At 39.8% G+C, this 27,947-nt stretch overlaps 1 protein-coding gene across 12 annotated transcripts in view; it reads right to left on the bottom strand.

Moving 5' to 3' along the window:
• The window catches only part of robo2 (roundabout, axon guidance receptor, homolog 2 (Drosophila)), a 258,827-nt gene that overhangs the window by 146,790 nt on the left and 84,090 nt on the right, over window positions 1–27,947 (bottom strand). Inside the window, exons 1-2 of one of the 12 annotated variants that reach the window (XM_005748126.1) lie at window positions 6,618–7,207; window positions 6,379–6,480 (exon numbers count right to left, since the gene is read on the bottom strand). The exons of 9 other annotated variants lie outside the window; for them this stretch is intronic. In XM_005748126.1, the coding sequence (XP_005748183.1) occupies window positions 6,379–6,433 (55 nt within the window). In that variant the 5' untranslated portion in view covers window positions 6,434–6,480; window positions 6,618–7,207. Of the gene's footprint in view, window positions 1–6,378; window positions 7,208–27,947 lie in introns of those variants that run through there. 2 more of the 12 variants (XM_005748127.1, XM_005748125.1) reach the window with 2 other exon arrangements.

Genomic DNA, 27,947 nt, shown 5'->3' with positions numbered 1-27,947 from the left:
GAGTGCGTGTAATTGTAAAGACAGCTGACTCAAAATCACTTTCAGGTGTTAACAGAAATTAAAAAATATAGATTTTGATCAAATGTGGAGGGGGATAGAGAAGGGTGTAGGTGACACATGGTGTTGAGCTGTGACTGTGTGACTTTGCAGTAAGTGGACTGACTAATCCTAAATAGACTTATTTAGCTGCCTACAGTTAGGCTGGGAGATACTGACACACTTTTCATAAAGCACTCAAAATAATAAGCTATTCAAATAATAGAAACCTTAATTTAACTTAAATTTAGCTGTGGAGTTTTTTAGGAGAAAACAAAAAAAAGAGACTAAATAGAAAAGTCAAAACCAGGCATGTGATGTGTTCAGAAACGGTGTCTCTCTGCTATCTAACCACAAGCATTTCATTCAGCTGAGTCCTCTTCAGGATGAGCATATGTATGTCACACAGAGACATCAGGTAGTCAGAAGGTAAATAACTAACCTGAGCCTCCTATGTAAGCGCACAAACAAAAAATAAGTATTTTCTCAAAACGAATGATATTATTTCACAGGACAGAGGTCAAACCCAAAATCTTTTTAAGAGGATTTCTTACCCAAGTTGTAAAAAAAGCAAGGAAATATAAAAACTCATTGGTCCTCCCTGCATGTCAAGCACCCCAGTGGTCCTTAGATAAGCTTAACTCCAGATGGAAACATGAAAAATAAGAGCTATAACCACACCATCCAACCGATAAACTCAGAAAGCAAAGCACCGGCTCTGATACTTCCTTTTTTAAGGTGCAGCCAAGCAAGTCAGAATAAGATTTATTAAATTTTTATACCACAAGACATTTAGTGTGGTCTTGCTTTGGGATACAGGGTCAAGGGTGCCAGCAGTAAGTGGAAGAGGACTCATTCAGTTTATTGAGGCCCATGTATCCACGCTAACACAAAACAAGACTTTGATGGTTATTAATAGTGTTTCCAAAACACATTTACCCGCACACTCCTACAGCAGTTCATAATTCTGGAGCTGGCTCTGTGTTGCATAGCCTCTCAGTGACAAATGCCCGGGAGCAGCTATGCAGAAAAAAAAATCACCACCATCCTGGAAGTGAAAGTGGAGAGTTCAAATGTTCAAGGATGTGATTAGGGCTTTTGTCCTCTTCACCGAAACGGTTGTGACACTTGGCTGATGCCACGTTCCACACTGAAACTTCAACCACAAAGCCAGTCTCACCAGGAGTCATTATATACAGTAAATCAACTCGCCCCGGGTCACGGTGACTAGGTTTACAAAGCAGTGGGGTGCCATTTTTTTTCTTTTCCCAGCAAGGACACGGCAAGAACAGGTTCCTACAGTACTGACAGAGAGAGATGCGTGCATTTTTCATTTGTGCATCATCAAAGTGATAGCCTCTGCTCTGAAACACTACTCTAATGAGGTGATGGTCTATAGTCTGGAGTCTTTGTATTTCTAAAGGTTTTTATCCTCCAGTTAGCTTCAGGTAAGAAAAGCTGGATAGCTGTCATGGCTAGGTGATCCATAGACCGAGCAGGAGATGAAGACGGTGGAACAAGACACTTATTCAGTGGCTCCACCACTCTGAGCAGCATTACAGCTGTGCTGGACTACTGCTGCGCGTGATGGATGTGTGCTTGAGTGTCGTACTCTGGCTGTCCATCTTCATATGTCTTGCACTGCGAGACAGCTCATGCATTTTTATCACCAGACCTGACCTCATCTTTAAAACACTGGTGAGATACTCAGCTCAGGTACAACTGTCACACAAAGTCTTAACAATGAAGAACAAGAGAGTATGTTTTGTTTTTTGGCTTAAAACGTCGAAAATTAAAAACACATACATCCCCCCAATGTTTTAATTGTGCATTATTTCTTCTTGCTTTATCCTCCTGCAATCACTTTATGTTTGCCAGTATAGATCTGTATGGTCTGTAAGTTTATGGTGGATTTGTGTATCTGTGTTTGTGTAGGGGGGCTTTATCCTAAAAGCATGGATTATACAGTTCCATGTACTTCCATGAGTCACTCAACCTTGACATCCCTTCCTCCTATCTGAAGGTTGCTGCGAGACAGCCAAACAGAGGGCAGGGTGAGGGCAACGGGACACAGAGTAAATAAATGCTTTCCCCAAACAACATTTCAGTGCAGCTTGGAACATGAAAACACAGATAAGACAAACACTGAGTCCCTTCCATGTTCACATCACTACCGGCTTCTGTTATACTCAGTCCTTATGTCATGTTGTTTTGCCGTGCTCTTACGACAGTTACATTTTTCCTGATAGGACTGCTCATCAACTCCACAGTGTAAATGAGTAACACATCCTGCACATCCTGATTTATATAACGGCACCTTTATTTACTGCTGGCCCCCTTACAACTTTTAATCTGCTGTTTGCGAAACAAAGACGATGACAGAACAGACTGAGGCTTATATCTGTGCTCTGGGGCCCAGGCGGTAAGCACAGGTGTGTATTCTATAAGTACAGGTGTGTGAGACAGGTGAAGGCCCTTACCACTTGTTTTACCTGCTTTAGTCATCTCTAGTCATCATATCACTCCTCCCCCACCCCAACCTAAACACACTCCCACTTTATGCTCCTATCACAGGTGTACAATAAACTCCTCATTGTTTGAATTCCACCCTCATTGACACTGCCACTGATGGGATACCTGAGCAATGACAGTATGTGTGTACGTGAGATACAGGGGAAGAGCAAGACTGTGGGAAGATCTGAAAATATATATATTGTGGGAGGAAAGACACTAGCTGTCTACCTAACAGTGTTAAACCTCTACTTGGTCCTGTTGTAATCTCTCAGTTATTTTGTCTTTTTCTCTGTGCAATTCCGCTCTGTAAATGTCAGGGGTATGCTTGACTGGGGCTTAATAAAGCGGAGGTAAAACAGGGAAAAGTGGCATTACCTTCCCTCCATTTTGCTGGTCTTAGAGGAAAACCAGCCATGTGCATTGTCTGAAGCTGACATTTTCTCTCCCACATCTGCACCATGAAAATGCAAAGACACTACCTATCGTGTTTCAAGAATTTAAAACAGCTGTGAATCCTCTTATATCTCAGTGATCACATGGCATTATTTTTGTGATTTAAAAGAATTATGGAGAGCTCAAACTTTACTCTATCACGTCTTGAATGTGTGAAGTGATCGCTGTTGAAACACGAACCACTGAGCAGCCAGACTTGGCTGTTAAAACATCATAGGAGATGACATGACAACGTTACCGGCCAAGTAACACTTATCACTTAAATGGCACAAAAGGATCAGGAAGCTGATTTTTACTGGACAAGTGCTCACCGCATCCCATTTCCTCGTTCCCTATTCGGTCACTTTGTATTATGATTACCAGCTTCAGTCTTGTTGTCTTAACTCATTTTTGATGTTAATCAGAGAATAAACAGTAGCGCTTCATGGCGAAGAGCAAGGCGACTTCCTTGACAGTGATGAGACTATGGGATACAGTAGAGAGGGGACTTTCCTGTACATTTGAGATGAAGGTTCACCATTACAGCAACCCCATTCCAGCAAATGAACCGCAATTACAATAACACTGCCTAAACACTGCCAGCTCGAGCAGAACAATCACATTTGGGGCACGAATCGCAATGGCTCTTACACAATGACCTCAGCCTGCCTCATCATTCACCTAGACTATTTTAATCTGGGCTTACTTTCCATTATAGGCCAGCACTATAAACCTCTCTCATTTAATCATAACCATCAACAGAGTTGTTAGTTTGCAGTGTTCTTCGGTAATAAAGCATCAGCCTTGCAATTTATATTTAAAAGATTGTATTGTTAAACCACTCTTCTCTCAGTTTTTAGATTTGATTGCACCCATTCTGTCCCTCCTCCTTTCCATAACACACGCGCACGCGCGCTCTCCTGGTTTGAGTTTCTCTTGACTCAGCGTTAGTGAAGCCCCAACCCCGCTGGTGAATCAAAAACTACACACTATCCACAGAAACGACCCCATCCCCAAGCGGCCATCTAAACAGCCTCCTTGACATATTTAAGTTGGTCCTTATTTCAGCACCTCTTGGTGTATCACCCAGGATGAATGTGATGTCAGCAGCTCCTACATCAGACACAGGCATGCAGGAGATCTCAAAATAGCAAAGGGTCAGGAGTGCATGTCCACTATGCAAAGCATGTTCTAAACCAGCTTCAAAAGCAGCACAGCAGAGTTTGTAAGATAACAAAAACAGCTGCAGACATGTGTATTCCAGAAAGTATATCCTACTGCAGTGGGCCTTTTCATACAAAAAAACCCCACACACTGTGGTAAAACTGTTTTCAGATGCACAACTTGTCTCGGGTCACTAAATGTCTTCCAACTCTGGCCAACAACAGCCAACACACATCCACTTTCTCCACCTATTCCCTCCCAGTATCAGTCCTCTCCTGCACACTAGCAGTATTAATCACAGCACACTAAACAGTGACTGACGCCATTCACAAGTCTTGGCTTTGTTGGCTATGCAGCCCAGTGAATGCAACTCCAGGCCTTTTTGTCTGCCCAAGTGGACTCTTAGTGGAAGCTCCTCCCTCTCCATGGACCCTAAGATTACCTCTTAAAAGGCTGGGTGATGGGTGAGTTCTGCTGGGATGGAATAGGAGAGCAAGACAGAGGGGGGAGGAGGGTGACAGGCAAATGATTGGGAAGATCCACTGCTCCCTGGGAGATGTGCTCTCTCTCTCTCTGTCCAGCTAGCAATGTCATCAGCTACTGCTTAGCAACCAGTGGCTGAACAGAGTAAAAAACACCAAAAAAGGCCAAAGGGAAAAAAAATTCAATTCCCAGAAGAAAGGAGACTTGATTTGCAAACTACTAAACGTGGACACTGAACTAAGACGCTTCAGAACCAAAACTTGCAGCTGTGAGGAACAAAAGCGTGGGTTGACAGGCAAAAGAAAAGAAAAAATGGGACCTTACAGACTCTTGCATTCAGGGGCAACAAAAAAAACTGGTTCACATATGGATAAGCTGAGCAAACAATGCAATACAAACATATGTGTGAATCATCACTCACGTATGATAATATAATGACCCAGCACGAGACTTGTCAGAAGTATTCTTTTCTCATTCTTTGATTATAAGCCTCTGATTGTATGTGCAGACAGTGTGCAAGACGACTGAAAAAAAGGTGTGTCCTTTTCAAAAGAAGCACTAAAATGAAAGCAGACCACGGAATTTGAAGGTAATACATCTTAATACCGATTATCGTTTCGCCAGTCACAGGTTGGACCCATTCCAATCACGATTTCCGTCACCTAAGCTGTCCTATTTTGATGATTGCTGTGAGTCATTACATTAACTCTCTAGCTGAAGCTGTTTTAATTCCTCTATTAAACTAGTTCCCTTGTAGGCCAGAGAATCCTGAGAAGCATGTAATATAAAGATGCTGACTGGGCACTCAGTGGTAGACTGGATCAAGAGGGCAGGAGCTTTTGGCTGCAGAAATGAATCAATCTTGTCTGTAATCCACATCATCATTAAACATTAATCAAACAAATGGAAATAATAAACTGTGGCACTGTTCCAGATTTGGTTTAGGTCAGCTTACACCACAATGCACAACCACAGCTCTGAAAACCTAAAGCACAGAAACCACGCCATGTAGTGCAGAGTGCAGACACTGAGTATTGTACAATCATAGCATATATAAGAAGCAGGCCAATGACCCCCAAATTTACAGAGCAGAACTAGGCTACTGTCTGTTTTATACAGCACTACTTCCATTTATACCACATCGAATCTCATATGTTTGATACGTTCTTTATTTCCCTTTTCCAAAAGGGTCTCTCTCACCTCTGCAATGGAAATACCTGTAGCCGCTGTGACAGAACCTGGAAATCATTTATATTCAGCTTTCTCTAAAACCTGTGTCACAGTCAGAAGTGTTTCAAAACACATTTAAAGTGTTCTGTCATGGTATGAGCTATGGTTCTATATTATATTGAACAGCTTTTTCTCATCTGTTGCATATAAAAAGAAAATACACCTAATCTTTGCTCCGATTTTAGCCTCTTGGGAGGAGCTTTTTTGTTGGTTTTAAGCATTTCTTCGTTTTTTTTGCTTCGACTTTAGTGGATGAAAAAAGAGAAGAAAATGAAAAATAAGCACTGAGGAGATGTAAATTCATTTAAATAAAAACTCCACAAGCTCGTCATGTTATCACCCAAAAGCCAATGCTGATGGCGACTTATTATTATTATAATAATTAAACTGTAAAATAAATGAGAAACAAAATTGGCTTTAAACTGGGTGTTGCACGGCAGGGACTTGCGGAGTCAGGGAAGAACAGAACATTATAATATATTTAAGGAGTTTTACACAACAACGCGTTTAGTAACTTACCATCAACTTGAAAATACAGTAGTCCACTGACAAGGATGAACGCTAGCGGACCCATACTAGCATATTAACCATCCACGGCGGGCGCGTAAATCCTCGATTTCACTACAGAAAGAAAGATGTCCAAAATGACAATCAAGTCAATTCCGTGTTTCTAGGAGTTATGGATGGGCCCTATTTACTGACAAAAGCCAGTGTTAAGGTCCAGAAACAGAGAGGATCCATTTAAAGTAGTAGTTTACCCGGAGCAGAGCGGGATGTAAATACACAGCGAACCTTGAATCCAAACTCTCGGTCTTTGGATATTATCCCTGCTTGCCCCGTGAGTTCCTCTGCAGTCTCTGCTGTTTGACAAGATGACCTACTGTACACGCTGTAACGAACAGAGTCTGAAAGAAAGGTAATTTAAGTCCACACTGGAAAACACAGCATAGTATCTATACTTCTCCGCTCGTTATCGGGTCCTTGAGACGCGTCTCTGGCACCTTTCAAATCTTCAGCGACGTCTCCATAGTTGGAGAGACGACTCGGCAGCAAACCAAACTTCAGCTATCATGCATTTCCAGAAAGTTGTGTTATTGTAGCGAGAAGCAGCTCCCGAAAGACCCATGTGCTCAGCGCTGTAAATGTACAGTCATTCTACAGTTCAACATCCTCCTCTCTTTCTGCCTTTGGGTTTCAACAGCGCGGCCGCTAGGAGCGCACGGTCTCTGCGCACAGCCCGCAGCCCACCACACTGAAGCTCGACGCACTCGCACAAAACAAGGATCGGTTCGCGAAATCAGGAGCGAGACGAAGAGAGAGCAGCCTAGTGGTTTGAGAACGAGGAGAGTTTGGATGTCAGCCCGAATCTCTCTTAAGTTGTGATAATCAAGATAAGCATTTCAAGCAGAGAGAGAGAAAGAGGGAGGATAATAAAGCCATAAAACCACTTTACACATATTTGAATGTTTACACATTAGGAGTTTAACTTTTTATACGTTTACAGCCTCAAGTGCAGTCATTGTTCACCACAGGGCTGGATGTTGGAGAACAATGTTATCTGAAGACATCAAGGAGTTTAAGCATCTTATTTACTGAAACATTTCCTAGTGGGGCCAACAACTACATCTGCACAGGCAACAGCGGTAAAAGGGTGGAAAACGAAAACAGGATAACATAAGAATCACGTTATTTTATGAATGAAATTCATTCATCATATGATAAAGCTGCTAATCAATATATTCCATATTTGAACGCAGGCAAATTACACTTGCTGGGAAATTATAAGCTGAATAGCATGAGGATATTAATCCATTGAGATACTGAAGCAGAATTGTAAATATGATCTTTGTCAGAAATCAATGACTGATTGACCGAGGCCCTGCCCCAGGATGAGGAGAGGAGCAGCTCTGCATACCAACAAATAAATACACAAATGTCTTTTTAAGGGCGAGATATGCAGACGCACACACGGAATGCAGAGAACAACATTATTGCAGTCCAATTTTAATCATGGCCAAATCATGATTGGAAACAACAAGGAGGACCAGAGATGTGCTGATGGTCAGAGATAGAGGGGAGGTTCGTGTATGTGGTCTGAACTACCGCGCAGCAGCCTTCTGCATGTTTCCGTACAGGGTTTATTACGGGGGAGCTATGAACTGTGAGCTCCCCCTACTGGTGTCAGCTATGGCTACCTTCTTGTTACCATGCTCTCTTTTTTTTAATACCGGCCTACGAAGCCGTATACAGCCATGGTACAGCATATGGAGACCCAACAGGAGTGTGACGGATATAAGAAAACTTGGAGACTGCGTGCATTGCTGTCTTATATCAAGTAGATGAATTCACATGATTTGATAAATGCCACACCTAAGGGGCAATTTCAGCACGCAATGTACAATAAACCTCAAATCTTCTATGTTAGGAAATAACAAGCCGAATGCACTGTTTTACATCAAAAAGTTATGATTACGCTGACAAACTGTTTTCCAAAATTTGTACCAAAGTATTATCATTTCATTTCCCCAGTCAGTATATTGTGTAATTCAAACGACTTTCAGAAAGCAAAAATGGCACAAAGCAATAAATAAGCATGCTTGCAAATTAAAGAATACAGCTCTGGGCACGCCAGTGTAAAAAGATGGAACGCACAATCTAACAAGTTGGTGCTTTGTTTCTCCTCTGAATGGACGCAACATTAGCAGAAGTGTGGGCTGAAAGGCTTGGATTTCTCATTTTGTGATTTACATCAAAGTCAGCCATACAACAAAGCCCAACATATGTGCCCCCAAGATGTGTTTGAAAGCCCTGCTCTCCCACTAAAAACAACATACAGGCTAAGGCACATGATCGAATAGCTGTGGCAGAAGGAAACACTTCCACCGCCTTTAATGATAGCTTTGACTGCTCACGGCCACTTTTTTCTTCTGTTTGTTTGTTGAGCTACATGTCGAAGCTTGCCCTGTAAAGGCCTTACGGGGAACTGCGACATGCTGTAAGTTTGCTAGCTGGCTCTCGTTGCAGGGAGCATTGTCAGCTGGCCAGACACAGTGATTTGTCTTCATATTTTAATATGTTTGTGAGCTGCATGCAAATGCTGTCTTCTCAGTGTCTCTCCAGTGTCCTAGATTCTAGCAAATGCATGCAGCCACAAACAGACACACAAAGAGGCAAACAGAAATTTATTGTGTCATCAGTGTTGCTGAGGGTTGAAGGCAAATAAAAGAGAGGAGAGGGAGAAAAAAGGGAACTGGAGAAAGGTCATTTACGAAAAAGAAAAGCCCACTTCAAACATAAACAATGGAGTGTATGGCTTCATTGATGGAAAAGTAAGTAGAGTGTAATTCTCCCCCAAGCCCAGCCTTTTATTCCCCACTCTCAATCACTTTATCTGTAGCACAAGCAGTGATATTTTGTGGCTTTCTAAATATCAGCTCAAAGTGGATTTATTTTAATTAAACTGGAGGCTGTGTTTACTCAGGACAAGGCATGTTACATAAAAATGAGTTTGGGGGGCATACGCAACGGACTGATAACTCACGGACACCAGGATACAAGCTTATGCTTCATTCCACTGCTGGAAGTACATTACAAATCTTTCATTAGGGTGACATTTATAATATTACTGACAAACAAGGTTTGCTTGGGTTGATTAGTTCTTTCATTTCAAAAACTGAAAGCTTGCAGATGAGGTGTAACCACAAACAAATGAGGCTTACGTCACTGGGGGGAAAGCAAATCAGGAGCAGCGGTTTGGAACGAGTGCATTAAAAACGCAGGACTCCAATATATTAAAAGCATGCAAGTGCACCTTATTTTCCACAAAGAGACAACATATATATGAATTTACCACCAGATGCTGAAATGAATCATTTGTTTTGACCTAAACTAATTTCTGTCATGTTTTTGTGTGCAATTATGTGTTTTTAATTAAATCAAAACTAATAATCAATCAGATAATTACCCATTAATGTCCCCAGAACATCTGCTCATTGACGGATCCATGGGTGGAGCCATTCATTGGGACGGTTGACCTACATTCATCCATCCTCGTCTACTTGTCAAATGACATGGAATTAATTGGTCAAGTCCACTTACTTTTATGGCAAATATAAGTATTCAAAATATTAGTTTGCAAATCAATACAACAACTGACATGATCAGCCTACATATGAAATGCTCCACCCTTTAATTATTGCAGTTTTTTTCTCACTAAGAATTGTCCATGATGAGGCTCAGGTTATACTAAAGCGCTGCGAACACAAAGTGCTACAGTGTGGTTGTTTTCTGCAGATAAAAGCATGGCTGAGAATCAATAGCGGGTCCCCAAGTGGACCGAGTGATATCTACGAGATGATCAGGAGTGTGTACAACAGCATCTGCGGACTCTGGGGGTTTGTAGGCTACATGTTCCAGCAGAGGTATTTGCAACACTTTAATTGCATGTAACTGTGGCGTAATCCAAATGCAAACTATGAATCACATGCAGACAGTGACAAAGTGTGTAGTTTCATCAGAAGTGCTTCTCCAGCGTGTCCGAGGGAGAAAAAGAAAAGTGTTTTTAATTGTGCGCCAGGTCAGAGGTTCAGGTAGCAACATCACTCATGATCAGATCAGAGTGGTATTTGGGGAGCTCTTAGCTGGATATCTTTCATGGCTGAGTATCCCCTTACTGGGTTTGGGTCTCTGCGTGGGGATGATTAGGAGCTGGAGGTGGGAGGAGGTGGTGTGCAGAGGATGGTGGGGTGGGGGGTTTGATGTGTGGAGGGGTGATTAATGTAGATGTCAGTAGTGGCCCTTCCTCCTATGCTCCCTACCCAGCATCCGTAATGACACCTGGGGAAGGCAGAATGGGCCTACCTGCAGCCCAGGCTCCCTCAGCAGGGCATGATTCTTCCCCATGATCCTCCTCTGTCAGCAGTCCTGTCACCAAGCTCGGATCAGGCCCTTATTAATGGGCCTCTATGTCAAACATAGATATTAAGCTGTGCTCCGCTTCGCACTAGCCTTGGCAATAACGCCCACACGGGCACACAAACACACACACACACACACATTCCTATACAATCCAGTGACAGACATAAACACACACAGCAGAGTGTGGCACAGGCAGAACTCGCAAACACATCACCACATGTGCATTAACATTCGCTGAAATATTACTTCCTTCTTTAGCAAGTTTTACTGATTCTGTTTCAGCGTGACAAAGAGTCCATAGATCTATTAGATATCACTGTTTCCCTCCTCTCCTTCTACTCTTTAATACACACAGCCCAATATCACATTAAGCTGAAAAAGTGACAAACCTTTCACTATGATGTATCGTCCAACAATGCAAATCACTCTAGTCACCAGTGAATAAGACCCATGCAGTTTTAAAAAGGTCACACTGAATGGCTACTGAGTACAGATTCTGTAAAATCTCTGTCTAGAAATGAGGCCAGCTAAAAGCAAATACCCCTCAAATATTGGCTAAGACTAAACTAGGGCTGCTTTTGCAATCTAGACTTGCTTCTTTAATAAGGTACATGAACCGGGGAGACATTTATAGGTATCCAAATTTTGGGTTTATTCGGGACAATAAAATGTTTAATGGAAGTCAGCATGACACCAGTTAAAACCTGTACTCTCTGATACTCCCTGAGAGAAGCTAAGTAAGGGGCCAGACAGATGGAGAGAGTATGGAGGATATGACACTTGAGCTCAGTGTAGAGAGAGTCTTCCATCAGCAGGACATAAACCTTGCATGTAATGCATCGTCTGTTCTTCCTCTGTGTTCACTGAAAGGTACAGGAAGCGAGATAGGGGAACCCTATCAAATGTTGGAAAATTGAAGTAGAAGATTAACTGTACAGGCGTTCTTTCTTTTAACATCTACTTCAGCTCCACAGTTTGCTGACTTTCTTATTTTCATGTGACTAAAAAGGTCATCAGTTTGTGATTTTGGTTGCAAGTTTTAATGTGGTACTTACAAGGGAATCACCTTTTCATAGTCATACATAAACTTTTTATTAAATTCTATTTAAAAAAAAATACTGGAATCTCTATGTTATTAACTCTGAAGTTCATGTCAAGTTCTGTGACCAAAATATATATTTAAAAGATGAAGTGATTTATTTTTTAATCTGAACATTGCTATTTACATCATATTACAAATTTTGGATACGAGTGGATTCAAACAAACAAAACCAGAAGGCGGACACATCAACGGAGAGTCTGAGGAAGCTCTCCCTCAAATGCTGAGCATCACACACACTTTTGTGCATTCTGGTTGAATTTAATGCAACTACTTCTACATTTACAGCATCTACTTATGCTAAAAATGTCTTTATTTATGTATTATGATCTCAGCTAAGTAAACATATACACATTCTGTCCTCTGCCTGTATTATTTGGGGAATTAAACTCTTTAAGTGTAAATGTGTTAATTCTTTTCAAGTATTTTACTAAAAATATTTTACTAGATTACGAGCTGAGATGTGTTTCACTACATTGTTTCCAATTAAACTACCTAGATGTATAAAGTGGATAAAATTTACTTATCCTTAAAAATGAAAAGCATCCAATTAAGCATTCAATCAAACATGTGTTAGGAATTGAGATATATATGATGCAAACACTGGATATTAGCCTATTGTGAATGGGACCCATTGCGAATAACCAAATATCTTTGTGACAAACATCAATAAAGATATTTGGTGTTTTTAAAATCCAATATAAAGGCCAATATTGTTGGGTTTTGTTTTGTTTTTTAGATGATTTTAGATTTCTCCTATCTCTCATTTATTTTTTAAATTTTCATTTATCAGTATACCAATACTTAATATTGGCATATATTGCCAATGCCCCGGCCCCACCACCTGACATTACAATTACTAATGACGCAGATACAAATCTTAACAAGTCACATTTGAGCAATAGCACCGACTGCCGTAGGACTCTGGAGCTTTTTTTTTAAAATTCATATCTACACACCCATACTTCACACATGTGTGGTAAAAACTACAGATATCTATGATACCAAGAAATTGTTGCTTTCAGTTGCCCTTTTATTTGTAGCCAAGACGAACTATCAATGATGCAAACGAGGATTTGTGAACATTTCTTAGGAAAATATCATGGGCTACTTAATTGAGGTTTTTGATGCCGCCAGGGTTAAAATGACCAATTGAAACAGGGTACAGAGTCACATAGTTCATCCAATACCTCCTGGCCGAAAGGTTGTCTATGTGCCACAATGTGCATGAGGACAAACTGAAAACAGACAAGCTGGAGAAGCTTCCAGTGTCACACCAACAAGAGTTGAACAGACTCAGCACACTGCTGGAGGCAGAGAAAGAAAAAAACTTAACGAACAACCAGCAGAAAGACAAGGACTGTTTAGAGCCTGAGAATCAATCCAGTGCCTGCCAGGAAGAGGTAAAAACCCTGAAAGAGCTGCTCAGGGAGAAGGACAGTAAAGTACTAGAACTCAACAAGGAGATGGAGAGCCTCTCTGCAGGGCTAACTGAAAACCTTCAAAAATAGCAGGCCAAAATGTAACGCTCTGGAGAAGAGCCTGAGAAAGGAGGTGACAGAGAGGAAAAACCGTAGGATGAGAAGGCGACTTTGGAGAAGTAAAATAAGAAAAAAACTGTTGGATGAGAAGAAAGCGCTTAACAAGGTAAAGAAAAAAGAAAAGTAGGTAATCAAAAACACTGGAGAAATAAAAAAATAAAAAATAAATAACTGAAGGATGGAAATAAAGAGCTGATAAAGAAGAATAAGGAATTTGTCATGGATAAGTAAAATAAGCAGAACTTGAAGAGGTAAAGGAAAAAAAACAGGAGAAAAAGAACACGGGACAGGGATAGATCAAGAATATCCGATCAAGTGCAGAAAGAACTGGCAGAGGAGCAGAAAGAAAGAGAGAAAAAGAAAAATTAACCTTATGATGTAAATCAAACAAAGGCAAGTTGCAAAGAAAGAATTAAATAGTACAGAGGACTGAAAGACATGGAGGAGACAAAAAAACAGAAGTGAAAAAAATCTGTGCTGTGAAGTGGATTATTATTTGTACAGATTTCGTTTAGGATGAACTTTATGTAGTAAAATGTTTTGTCTTGGGGGGGTTTTTTTGCTGTTTTTTTTTAACTGTTCAATATTCATCCATCCACATCACACTTGCAGGTTTCAGATCACCAACGTAGTTTTAATATCAGACAAAGATAACACAAGAAAATACAAAATGTATTTTTTTAAGTGATGATTTTTATTAAGGGGAAAAAAGTTATCAAAACCTACCTGGCTCTGTGTGAACAAGTAATTGCCCCCTAAACCTAATAACTGGTTGTGCCATCCCTGACAGCAAGAACTGCAATCAAGCATTTGTGATAAGTCTTTCACAACACTGTGAAGGAATTTTGGCCCACTATTCTTTGCATAATTGCCAGTTTAGGGTCATTCCAAAGCATCGCTATTGAATTTAATTCCAGATTTTAACTAGGCCACTCTAAAACCTTCATTTTGTTTTTGTTCATTTTCCTTTATTTACTTTTTAGCCATTCAGAGGTGGACTTGTTGGTGTGTTTCATTGTACTTCTGCATAAAGAAAGCGTGCTTGAGCTTCAGGGCACGACCTGATGCAGAATTCATCAGTTACAGCAAGTTGTCCAGGTTCTGAAGCATTCCAAGATCATCACACTACCACTACCATATTTGACTGCTGGTATGATGCTCTTTTTATAAAATGCTGTGTTAGTTTTATGGCAGATATAGCAGGCCTGCAATTCTTTAGATATTGTTCTCGGTTCTTTTGTGAATTTCTGGATGTGTCATTGATGTCCTCTTGAAGAAATTTTTATAGGCCAGCAACTCTTGGAAAGGTCTTCTACTGTGTCTCCATTTGTGGATAATTGCTCTTGAACTCATGGACATTACCAGATGATGGGTTTTCTCTTTTTTAATGCTCTGCCAAGCCTTTACTGCAGTGACTTTCAATTGTTGTTTGCTTGTGGGTTTTTCTGTCCAAAGTTTAGTCTTCAACAGACCAGGTGACTGACTTGGCCATTCAAGAATTTTCCACTTTTTGGCATAATTAACTCCTGGGTTACTTTGGCTGAATGTTTTGGTTCATAGTTCATCTGTATTATGAAATGCTGCCCAATCAGTTTGACTGCATTTGGCTGGATTTGGGCAGACAGTATGTCTCTGAACACCTCAGAATTCAGCTGGCTGCTTCTGTCCTGTGTCACATCATCAATAAACACTAGTGTCACAGTGCCATTGGCAGCCATGTATGCCAAAGCCATTACACTGTCTCCGCCGTGTTTTACAGATGATGTGGTATGCTTTGGCTCATGAGCCGTTTCACATCTTCTCCATACCTTTTTCTTGCCATCATTCTGGTAGAGGTTGATCTTGGTTTCATCTGTCCAAAGCATGTTTTTACAGAAGTGTGTTTGCTTTTTTTGCTTTTTTTGTTGTTGATTTCTTTAGATTGAGGATCACACATAAGTGTGACAAATATGCCAAAAACAAAATCAGAATGGGGGTGAGTACTTTTCACAGCACTGCATGTAAAGTGTGAAAAACATAAAACTTAATTTCACATTTTTATTTCTTTATCAAAAATTCATGACTAAATATGCAGCAATCAAAGATAAACATTCTTAGATATTTTTTAGATGGGGTCTAATAGTTTATCCATTTCATCAAGGCTCTGGGGTGTTGTTTGATCAGATTTTAACTGTCAGTGGTCTAGCATTTTGAGCAAAAATGCTCAGAGCTAATCACATTTAAATTCAAATGTTGTTGAACTGTGGGGTACAAAAATGTGACACCACATGCCGAGCCCTGTCCACACCAAACAAGTTAAATAAAGACTAGCAAAATACAATTATCTTTCAAGTGAAATGAAAAGCAAAACATTATCAATTCAGATTTAATGACTGAACAAAAATAACAATTAATGAGTTACAGAAACATTTATATTTAGTCCTGAACAGACGCTGTAATGCACGCATTTTTTCCTCTGAAAAACACATTTCAAAAGATAACCCTAACCCTATCAACAAACCCACACATGCCAAAAAAAGGCTTAAATGACACTATAAGTTCCTTTTCGGAGCAAACTTTCCAGCACAATCTGCCTCCCTCCTTCACTTTTTCTATTCTATGTCATCTTCTGCTTTCCTCCCACTCTTATTAGATATTCCAGCCCCACTTCTTTAAACACATTCCTGCCATTTACAGAATTTCCCTGTCTAGGTGAAAAAACAGCCCACTCCCATGGTCTTGATCGCTGTAGCTAATTAGCTGCCCTACTTTTTCCTGAACGCAGCTGCTTAATCTGCCTCTGTGGAAACTCATCATGACTGTCACTCCCCACCTAGGGCAGCACTTGACAACAGGGTACGCGTCATTTTCATGACAGTACAGGGTAAACAGTTTGGTCCAGTGAACGATGGGCAGCAGCGGCTAATGAGTGAGAGGTGAATACTTGAGCCCTGATGAGTAAGAAAGGAGGGAATGAGAGGAAGGGAGGGTCTCAAGTATCTCTCAAACCTGCTTATCAGTTAGGACATTGTCCTTCCTCTTTCCAGTCCTCCTCCACAGCTATACCCATCATTAGCAAAGCTCAGAACAGACGCTGTTTCCTGTGCTTCATAAATCCCTTAGCCATACATAAAGGACCTGACTATAAAAAAGTGAAGACAGGTTTTATGATTGACATAAGGAAACCAGTCCCTTTTACAGTCGCAGTTTGACTGTATATACAAAAACACGTATTCATTGTCATTTCCTTTTGGCTCATTAAAATCATTATAAAGAATTGTCAAGTTTCCCAGTAAGTTGGAAAGAAAAGTCTCAACTGGGACATAACAATTTACAAATTTTGGTGGGTAGAATAAACTCTATAAGACAGAAATAATACATTAAAAGTCTGATGTCTGATATGCCTCATTTAATTAATTACACCCTTATTTCTCACATGATTTAACCAATAAATACATAGAGCATATATTTCCTACTTTACTGTTTGTTTTGGCTTGTAATTTAACAGGAGAAGTATTTTTTTGTAGAAAAAGAGTTTTAGAGGAAGATTGTCAAATCTATTATTGGTGCTCACCGCTAGCATTTAGTATTCTGCAAGAATGATTACCTCATACATGCCGTAATATCAACTGTTAATATTTTCTTTTTTTATATCTCTAAATGGATGTGTGAGCTTCCAGTAACTAATTGCATCCACATTACAGGTTGTAAGACTTGTACATTGTTATAGCTTGAGTTGTAAATATATAAATGCAGCATGTTTGATTATTTATTATGAAAGAGACATGTCCATACAATAGTATGGACATGTACTGTAAATATTTATTATTCCTTGTTAGAGGAAGCAGAGTGGGTATTAGCATGAACTATGGGTTTGATTAAACCTCCTTTTGTGGTGGTGACATCTGATCAATAAACAGTATTTAAGGTTTTTGCACTGTCCTGTTGTTGGAAGTTAGAATTACATTAGTAGCATTGTATTACAGTACCATGCTCAAAACTAGTGAGTTCTTCACAAAGACCCATTCTTTCATAATTGTTTATAACTATGACTAGATCCTTGATTCTGTCCAATACTGTGCAAAAGTCTTGAGTCACCCCACATTTCTTTTATAACACCTTCCTGGAATTTTCCAAAGTGGTCTTGAGCAATACTGAAACTCTTTCAAAGCTGTTGAAACCCTTTTCAACATTGGTTGCTTTTTCACAAATTTTTAGTTCATTCCTTGTATTTCACCATTTTCAGAGGCACATTTTTTTGTTTTTCTTTTCTTTTCGTTGTTGTTGTTGTTGTTACTTTTCACTTATTTTAAGCCCTGTGCATGACCATTTTCAGATAACTTTTTTTTTTTTGTTCAGCCACTTAACACTGACTTATCAATCATTCAAGAATAAAAAAGGCTAGTGTTGTGTCTACACATAACAGAAAACTTAACAAAGAACCAATTTTAGATTCTATTTTTTGGTACATTTTACCATCAGCCTGTCCCAAAAACATATCATTTTAATTTCAGATGAACAGTGTCTGAAAAAATGCCCTTACAAAATAGAAACAACCCTTCATAGAATTGGCATAGTACCTGAGAGACAAAAGGCTACCTAATAGAGTTCAGGCTGAGCTGAAGATATATTGTCACGGTTTGCGGGGCAAGCCGTGTGGAGTTGTAGAAAAGGACCCAAAAGGCGGCAGCTCTGGTGCAGGGGAATATTTATTTACAACGGTGGGCACAAAACAGCACTGGTGGAAAAACAAGAAACCGGAAACCTAAACTGGGTAAGCTAATAACACAAACCAGAAACGAGGATGCAGGGAGGTCCGGGGAAATACACAAGAAGAGACGCAGGGAGACCGAGGGGAAACAACACAGACGAACCAGCGATTACTAAGACAGAAAATACAACTTAAATACACTTAGAGAACACAGGGAGATTACACACAGGTGGGAGACACAGCTGGGAGTGATTAACATGACGAGACCAGGGAGGCAAACTGAAAACACTCACATAAGATGCAGACCTTCACAATAAAACAGGAACACACGGGGGGTGAACAGGGTAAACACCAATTAGAGGAGAACAGAACCAAAATCGTGAAGAGAAAACACAAAACGCTGGGTCAAAAGGACCCAGGATCATGACATATATACTATTTTTTCATTTCTGTTTGCACATGCTTCAGTAATCTGCTGCACCTATTTCCCATTTTCCTAGAAGAATATAAAGAATTGATCAGTAGAACAAGACTTTTATATAGCACTGTGCAACTCTGTACCTGTGGTAATGGGGCTGAAAACTAATAGACGTGGCTATATACTATATAAGTAGTTACTTATAAAACTGTATTTTGACATGGAAAAGATTGCTGCTCTGAGAAAAGGGATTTTAAAGTTAGTTATATAGGGAATTTGCAGCTAGCCTTTAATTCCAGAATGTTGAAAATGTCTTAGATTCAAGTTTTTTATTGACAAAACAGAGGTCTGTAATGGAAGATAGCGATGCCACTAGACTTAGTACTATACTAAGCAATGTAGCATACTCTAATTTACTCTAACAAGAAAGAAGAAGACATTAAAGGATACATTAAAGGATAGGTACTGTAAATCTACTGCATTCACTTCTTTTATGGATGCGTCCAATCATTCCAAATGGTCCTAATTCTAATTAGCAAATACTACACCTTGCAATTGTTATATTTTATCCATTTCAGCACTCAGTCCAATATGCTGGGGTTTAATTTGAATGGTAAACATAATAATCCACCTATTTCACCAGAAGCCCATTTTGAGGGAAAATAATGTCGATGAATGTTGGCTTTTATCAGTGAAAAGACTGCACTTTTTTGGACACAGTCTAGACTATGCCTAAAATATGTAACCCATTACACTCTCAACAATGCACTCACTTTTGGAACAGAGCCTAGAATTGAAACTGCTCCTCTCACAGCTTCTCTCTCACCCCTACTCAGATGTTTTCACTCTCCTCATCCCTCGTAACCTCGGCAAACTGACTGTGGACTAGAAAAACAGCCTAACCCTCACACAAAACTGTCTCCTTTGCACCACACAGGAGACATATGTTAAGAGAATTGAATAACATTGTTCACATCTGCTAACTCTTGGTTGGGCTAGTTCTGTTAGGCTCTAGGCAATTTTCAGAAATCAGATATCTGTTGCCCGACACAACAAATCCATTTCCATGAAGACAACTGGCATTACCAAAGATGCATTCTGGAGTTATGAATGAAGAAGTAATTACAGTAGCAAGCTCATATGGAGCAAAAAGAAGGGGTTACAAAAAAACCCTCACAAAAAAAATGTTGCTCAGTTGTCGCATTTGACTCAATCATCAATATATCTGACCGCCTTGCAAACAAAGCACATTGACACTTTAAAAAACATCGACCAACCAAAAAAATAAAAAATAACCCCCACCCCTGAGTGCCATCGACAGAATCAGCCAAAGGCCATATACATCAGAGGCTCAAACTTAATTGTCCCCCAAAAAGGAAAGTGATTTAGAGCCGTAGGTCATAGTAGTCCCAAATGACACATTAGGGCACCCCATCCTCATGGTTGACCAGGGACACCGTGACCCTTTTGAGGGAGGAAAATGTCCAGACAGGGGCCCCCATCTACCATAAAGTCTTCGATGTCTCCAATTTGAGATGAGTGATGGTCTGACACAAATGACGCTGGACATGACCATGCTGGCCTATAATTATTTATAAGCAAAAACAGAAGAGAAAAGCAAAATACATCAACAATCAGATTGAAATGACTGCCAAAGCTTTAAGAAACATTTACACTGGAACACATGGATAATGGAGGACAGATTGATTTGTAAATGGCAACGAGTGATGTTGAATTGACACATGAAAAGAGACTGTAGATCAGCTCCACTATTCAGGCTAAGCTCCCCTCAAAGCACTGATCTGGTAATAAAACAATGGAGGCATGTAAGTGGCTTCCACATGGTGTAAGTGGATTTCACAGTGAGCAAGTGTCCACAGCCACTCCTAACCTGTGACCTCTTTCTGTGTTTGCTAACTGTCTCCAACAAATAATTCTAAACCCCCCTCGGCAGAATGAATTACACGGACAGTATGGATCGTCATACTCTCTTCAAGCCCTAATGAAACTGGGCTTGTGCCCCTGACATTTCCATCCCCCAGGGCCAACGCTCACATGGTCGCTGCCTCATACCCTGGCCTTGCCACTTCACACTCTAATTGCTGCCTCATAAGCAAGCGCCACAGCAACAAATCCAGTTAACGACAGTGGCATATTGATCCTTGGCAGGCGGACAGGGAGGCAGGCAGGCAGGCAGCACCCTTGTCCCTAGGTATGGGAGGAGGGGCACTGGCTTTTACAACCTGAAGGATAGTCGGCATCCAATAAAGAGCAGGTATCTGTGACAAAACAAGAACCAAAAGAGGGTCAGAGTGATACAATTATGGTTCGGAAGCTCTGACCCTAACTGCAGGTGAACAATAGACTGCAGGATGATAGTAGGAAGGGGGGTAGAAAAGAGGGAGGCCCCCATTATATAGCTAGGCCAGGAGACCTGTTCAATTTGCTCCATTAATGAGCGCTGAAGAAGCACTTTCTCTCTGTCCCAGCAGAGCCATTACAGGCCTAGTCTGAGCACCGAAGAAGTCAGATTTCGCACCGTGCCACAAATACTGTCGGCAGCACTGGGACATTAAGCCAAACAGACCTGAAAGCTATGAATACACAAAGGCTGTATGGAAGCCTATAAATCCACGATGCCATCAATACAGAAATGCTGCTCTGGTACTCAGAAAGTTTTATGGTTACACGGCACGTTAATCATAATTTCGCTTTATTTATGTTGTTTTATTGTATTTTAAATATTGTAATCTTCTCCAAACATTTTATAGAATGTGTACTGAGTGATATTCAAGAACTTTAGTTGCTTTATGCAGCAAACAGGATGCCAAATTAGAAAAGGAAACAAAGCATGTTAGTTAAACTTCTCATTTCCATACTGAAATGGCAGGAAGAAAAGGCAATGCCGCTTTTTCTTCTAATTTATTTTTTATGGCACAGCACAGTAAAAGATAATATAATGAGGCCAAACAATGTGCAGCTTAGTGAGACTGTATTTCTACTTAAAATCTAACATTCATCAAAGATGTTTTTTTTTACAGCTACTGTACATTATACATTAACTGGAGCTGGTAAACATCTCAGTTGCAAGGAATCATCAAAGAACATTTTTGCAAATTCCATAATCCGCTTTAATGCTCCAATAAATTACTGTTTTTGCTGCCTTTGTTGTCTAATCTGGCTTACTTTCAACTCATACAGTATTATAATATCCCTACCTCCAAGAATAGCTTTTTCTTCTGTTCTAAGCTGGCAGAGCAGACAAAAGATGATCACTCCCTGGTACAAATTCTGATTCAAATACTTGTTCTTTACAACACTGAGTCCACATATTACTACTGAAGTTTACAGTCACATTGCAATTTCCAGCTGTAAAAACATCAGTTATTTTTTCCATTTCAAATCACATTTGAAGGCGTTTTGGTTTTCACACAATGACGGCACGCTTTCTGGATATTTTGGCATACGGTCCAAAGGACAACGGCTGAAGATTGAAACCTTTCATTATGTACCAGTGATTATTAATTCAATGTGCTAGTGATTCATTGGACATGGGTATACATGTCACACAGTATAGATTATTTAAGCAGTGTAAGCAAAATAAAGTACCACCAGAAAATAATTGAAAATAGACATCTGGTACTACCACCCAAGCACAAGACGGACACATCTGGACAATAAAATTAGATGCTGATTTTGCTGCATGACTCTCTGTTGTTACAACTCAAACTGAACTCAGCACCATTTGGTTTCTGGCACCATCTTTGTGTAACCCCATCTCCCTCCCTTCACAATGTTGACCCACAGCTACTCTCAGCTGCTGTGTTCCAAGAGCTTCTGAGGCGCATGCTGATTTTTTGGCAATGAGAATATGAACGAGGAATGATTTCAGGTTTACGTACTGCTGATAGATGCTTACTTAACTATGGTGTCAAAGACACTTTGACAACCGTTTGACTCCCCCCCCCCCAAAGAAAAAGTAAATTCCCTGTCCCATAGCACGTCTGAAAGTTGATGCATTTTCTAAACTTTTGCTATTTCAGAGTAAGAAAGAAGTGCATGCACATGAACCAAGACAGTAGGCTAATATTCATTGGAGGTTTTATGAATATTAATGATTGTGTTTCATTTCTATATTTACCCAACCTTATATTTACCCATACCGTGCCTGCATGGAAACAACAGAAACTGAGTAAAACACCCTTTTCCCCACTTTACAGAGGTGGAAAAATTGTCATTCCTTGGCATGCGCTTAGTGGCAGCATTGTGGTTTATTGGACAGATTAATGTACAGCGTGTACTTTTATATATGTCCACACACAAAACCCCCCAAACAAAGCACTAGTATTGGGGATAAGGTTGATGTGATGCTTTAGGTTGTTACTTCGGTGTATCTATTTTCTTCTTTTTTAATAACAGCTAACAAAAACACAACAGACACAGATGTGCAAGAATGTTACACTACACAGCCATTTATTATAAATGGTTTCCTGCTGGGGCAGATCATGAATTCAGAATAAAGGTAGACCAAAGAAATAATACTACAATGTGGTGAGGGAGTGAATGTGCTCTCCGGTGAGTCTGTGACTGAAATCATCTGTTTAAAAAATGATCAAGGAAAATAAAAGTTCAGAACTTCATGGATCTGAAAGCTCCTGCATGTCCAAAACACTTCTTGTGTTTCTGTGGCTGATGCAGAGAGTGTACGGGCATATGGTCTCTGGTCAACAACATCATCTGGATTTTTACTACACCAGCTCTGATGTGCAGCACTGCTGCCCTTGAGACTTTACAGTGTGCTATCGAGGTCTAACACATAAAATCGAAAAGGTCATCACTGCTCTAAAAACAGGAGATTGTTACATGTACAAGAGAAAGAAAGACAGGGAAAAGAGAGAAAGAGAAGGTAATAGAAAAGGATCCAACTTTTTCCTTGGGATTTTTTCCAGCAGCTGTGCATCTACAATCCCAGTGTGCCGATAAAGCTTTACATCATTACAGGTAGAGTTTTTAAGGTATGTTTGTCCTGTCATGACTGTTTTACTTTACTGGGAGTTTTGGACACTTGAAAGGCTCTGGAGGCTCAGATAACATGGTATTACTATTAACATGATTGAACCACCACACATACAACCTACTTTGCTTCAGTGAAGTCTCCCATGGTCCCACTATTTATTTCGGAGACCTGTTCTTTTTCATAGCCATATATAAAAATCAACAACAATCCGAAAAAACAAAAACTGCACCAGTTTATCGAAGTTATCTTGTTGTTCTTCTCCTTAAAAATATTTTTTCCCTTAGTTATTACTGCTGTTGTTTCCAGGCAATAAACTGGAAAATTCATGATCCAGTTTCTAGTATCCAATTACAGTTGATCGTAATTGTGCTCCCACTATCTTCAGGATCAAAAAGAGGATATAAGAGACAACACGAGAGGATGTGTGGGTCAAAAGGATTGCAACAATTTAAACGCGAGTGAGTAGTTTGAGCTGAGCTTAATGATTTCTGTGCGACGGTGTCATCCTAAGACCTCACTGAAAAAGGACCTGTTTTAATAAGGCCCCTTGTTCTGAAACTACCTATTGATTTTTACTGTGTCAGGTTGTGGGCCCGTGACCTGCTCTGGTTCCTGGCTCCCACAAAGGCTAAATTGAGCCATTTAGAAGCTGGCTCTGTCTTTAGAGACTCCAGCTCAGCACTGACTCCCGCAGCCAATTTATTTCCATCAGGTAGAACTTTTTTTCTGGAGCAGCACAATTTTGCCACAATGAACCTGCTGCTGAAGATCCTGGCACACAATTTCCTACTTCCTTCCATCTCCCTCCACTGAGTTTAGGTCTTACCCCTTTGCTTTATTACAGTTCAGCATTATACTTACAAGTCTGCCCTAGAGGAGCACATGTTCAAGAAAACAAGAGCGGAGTTTTCTTTCTTTCTCTTTTTAGGACATAAATCAACTAGCAAAAATGTTAGAGGAACATGTGTTTCCACTGACAGCCTACTGTCAAATCTACTGGACCTCTGCAGGTGAAAGCAAGCATTAAAATACCAGCATTAAAATACCAATGTGAGATGGACATGATATGATGAAGCAATACTGCCTACTATTAATTTAAAGTGCAATACTGTATATTTTTGCACAATGATGTATGCAGAATTACAAAAAACAAAACAAAACAAAAAAACCCCATCAAGTGCAAAGTGGCTGCTCAGGAATCATATTATCACTTCTGCTTGTTTCAGTTGGCAAATGTAACTCATCAGAGCTCACAGGGTAGATTACAGAAAGAAAATTATAATTTGTTTGTTACTGTTTGGCTGTATTGAAGACAATTAAAATGCACTGAGAGGTCAAGGAGGCTCACCAACCATCATACCCAGGACAAATTAATCTTCCATTATAATTTGACCAACACTCGAGGAGGAGCAGCAAGTTTTGTGAAAATGGGGAAGTGCCTGTAAAGCAACTAGTTTGTCCTTGAGCAAGGTTTGGGTAAAAACCCATTAGGTGATCACTTCATGCACGCTTCTCTAAAATCTGACCAATTATTTAGTTGAAGAAGCAAATCTTTTGCATTGTAGAAGGAAGTCTTAATGGACAGATGGATGGAACAATGGAACACCATTCAATACACTCATTCAGCCAGAACCTAAAAACTCCAAACAGAAAGGCCTAAATAAAAGGTTTTAAAAGCTAACAGTAACTTTAGCATATGATATGTCGTCTGATGTTCATATGGCATTAAGCAGTTCTGTTCCTTAATATGCAATAACAGCAATTCAGCTGTTTTCCTATATCTGATGTGCTGCATGTGAGCCTATAGCTTTTCTATGATGTTCTTTATTATTATTCTTTTCCCTCAGCCCAGCCATTTGGGCCAGATGGCTGTCCTGCCTGAGCCAGGCTCTGCTGAAGAGTTCTTCCTGTAAAATTGGCTTTTCCCCTCCCATTATCACTAAGTGCTTGTTCATAGGAAATTATTTGCTTTCTCATTCAACCGTGGTATTAAGTGCTTCGAGATGACTTCTGAATTCATGCTAAATGGATAAAATCTACTTTAACTGGTTAACCAAAACTATCTGCATGCATATGTGCCGAACTTGATTCAATGTATAAGCCCTCACCTATTCACCTGTTTTCACTGTATGCCATGATCCCTTTGTGAAAAAGAACTTCAATTGCCCTTAGCATTAAGGCACTAAGAGCAGTATTGACAGTGACTGTATAAATGGCAGTATCTATAAAATCCTAACTAGACCCATCGTTAGTACTGATAAGACTGCAGCTGTTGCTGTTAAAGAGTGAATGGATCATTGTAAAAATTAAACAGCCAGCTGTAGCAGTGATCATTCATTGTCTGCACTAATCAAGATAAGAGGAAGATAAAGTGCAAATAATGTTAGAGCTGTTGTTAACTACAGTAAATACAGACAAATATGTTTACACATGCTTGAGCTTGTGTGAGGATATTCTTTAGGGTTATTCATAACTGAAAACCTGTAGCCATTAGGTGTCTTACCATGCAACATTTCCTATCTCAGATGCATACTGTATAGTCAGTGTGCTGTAAGCTGTAATGCGGCAGCATGCTATTGAAATACTGGTCAAAGATCACATAAAATACTTTCCATCTGAGTGAACTCTTGCTGAAATAGCTAAAAAGATGAAAGGATGCAGAGAAACCATCACACGAATGATCTGAACCCGAGATCAAACAAGAGCTGCTCCATGTCATTTCCTCAATCAAATTTAGGAACAAATCCAAATATTTTCTTCTTTTGAGAAGGCATGAATAGAGAGTGTAATTCAGGGTTGAGAGAATGTGAATAGCGTACCATAGGTCACTCCAGTTAGAGCGTATGTAAGGATATCAGAAAAGCCATGAAACAGTGCTCAAAGGCAGAATGAGAAAAACTGATATGAAAGTAAGAGGAGGGGGAAAAAACATTCAAGGTCACCCTCGCCCCCCCCCGGGCAGCAAAACATTTCAGTGAACAGTGTTGCAGCGCATTCATAGCTCAAACCAATTTTACCAGAGGAATCAATATGGCTGAAATATTGGGCTTTTATGAGTTGCTACATTCAGCTGGCGGCCGTGCGAATGGAGTAATGTGTTCAGCTAGATTAGATTTAAACAGCCCAGGCAATGAGAAGGGGTGAAACGAATTTAAAAGGGAAGAACAAAGAGGAGCACAAACGCCATGATTATTATAATTATTCTTCATATTATTATTAATTGTTACGTCCGTACTTGGACCTCATGTGCATAACATTTGGTGACAAAATGCACCAGCTAGCATTTTTAATACATATGTTTATTCTTGTGGCTAAATTCTAAACTGTCGTTAAATGATTTTAGATGCACCTGTGTGGTGTGTTAAAAGCCTGCAAGTAAAACACAACTGTTTATTAAAAAAAAACACAAAATATGAACAAGAACAATTAGATAAACAAAGAGCCTGTGTTTCCTGTACTATTCAATTGTGTGCATTTTCAAATGAAATCTAAATATATCTACCATTTTAATGTCATTGAGAAAAGCTGCTTTTCCAAATCTATAAAACGGCTTAATTGAAAATCAAACATGCTGTTTGATAGAGTAGTTATATCAGTACTTCAGTAAATGCCTTTGTTTCAGTCGTATGTGCTTCAGTTTTCTCTTATGTTTCTTTAATCTGTTATAGAGTTATGTCACTGTTTCAGCTTGTATTTGCACATCTTTTTTTATGTGTGTCCGAATGCTTTTGTAGGTTATCTTGTAAAGCCCATAAATTCCAGCAGACAGCCAGGGATTCCAAGTATGGCCAAATCTGGTACATTTAAATGATCGACCTAAGCACTTACAAAAGTCTTACAAAAAGAACTAAACACGATGTGCAAAAGTCTTGAGACACCCCTCATTTCTTTATATTTTGCTGGTAAATAGAGGTGCGGCGAATTGTTGAAACATGGAAATACAGTATATCAGGCAAAAATGGTTTGCATAAATCTAACAAGCTTGGAAAGTCAGTATTTGGTATCACTGCTGTTATTAAACACAACCTGAACTTTGCTGGACTAGCTTTGTTGAAATGAGTAGTCTTCAGGAATAGTTCTCTAGGGTTCTTGAAGGACGTTCAAAGCTCTTCTTTGGATGTTGGCTGCCTTTTGTTTTATTCTCTGTCAAGGGGGCAGTCCACTACTGATCGCGTTCCACTGTGTGTCTTTCTGTCTAGATATGCTTTTATCACACTGACAGTATGTTTAGGATCATTGACATGCTGAAAAATACCAATCAAACACTTCCCAAGATCAAAAATTGAGGGTACTTTCTGTGTTTAAAATTTCATCAACTTTGACAATATCCACAACACCACTAGATGAAATGCAGATCCAAACCAAAACAGAGCCTCCACATGTTTTGCAGATGGCTATAGACACTC

This window comes from Pundamilia nyererei, unplaced genomic scaffold, assembly GCF_000239375.1.
Source record: "Pundamilia nyererei isolate P.nyererei 1_Seehausen unplaced genomic scaffold, PunNye1.0 scaffold00214, whole genome shotgun sequence".
NCBI lineage: Eukaryota > Metazoa > Chordata > Actinopteri > Cichliformes > Cichlidae > Pundamilia > Pundamilia nyererei.
Note: the sequence above shows the minus strand (reverse complement) of the source record. Positions and strands in the feature narration are given on the sequence as shown.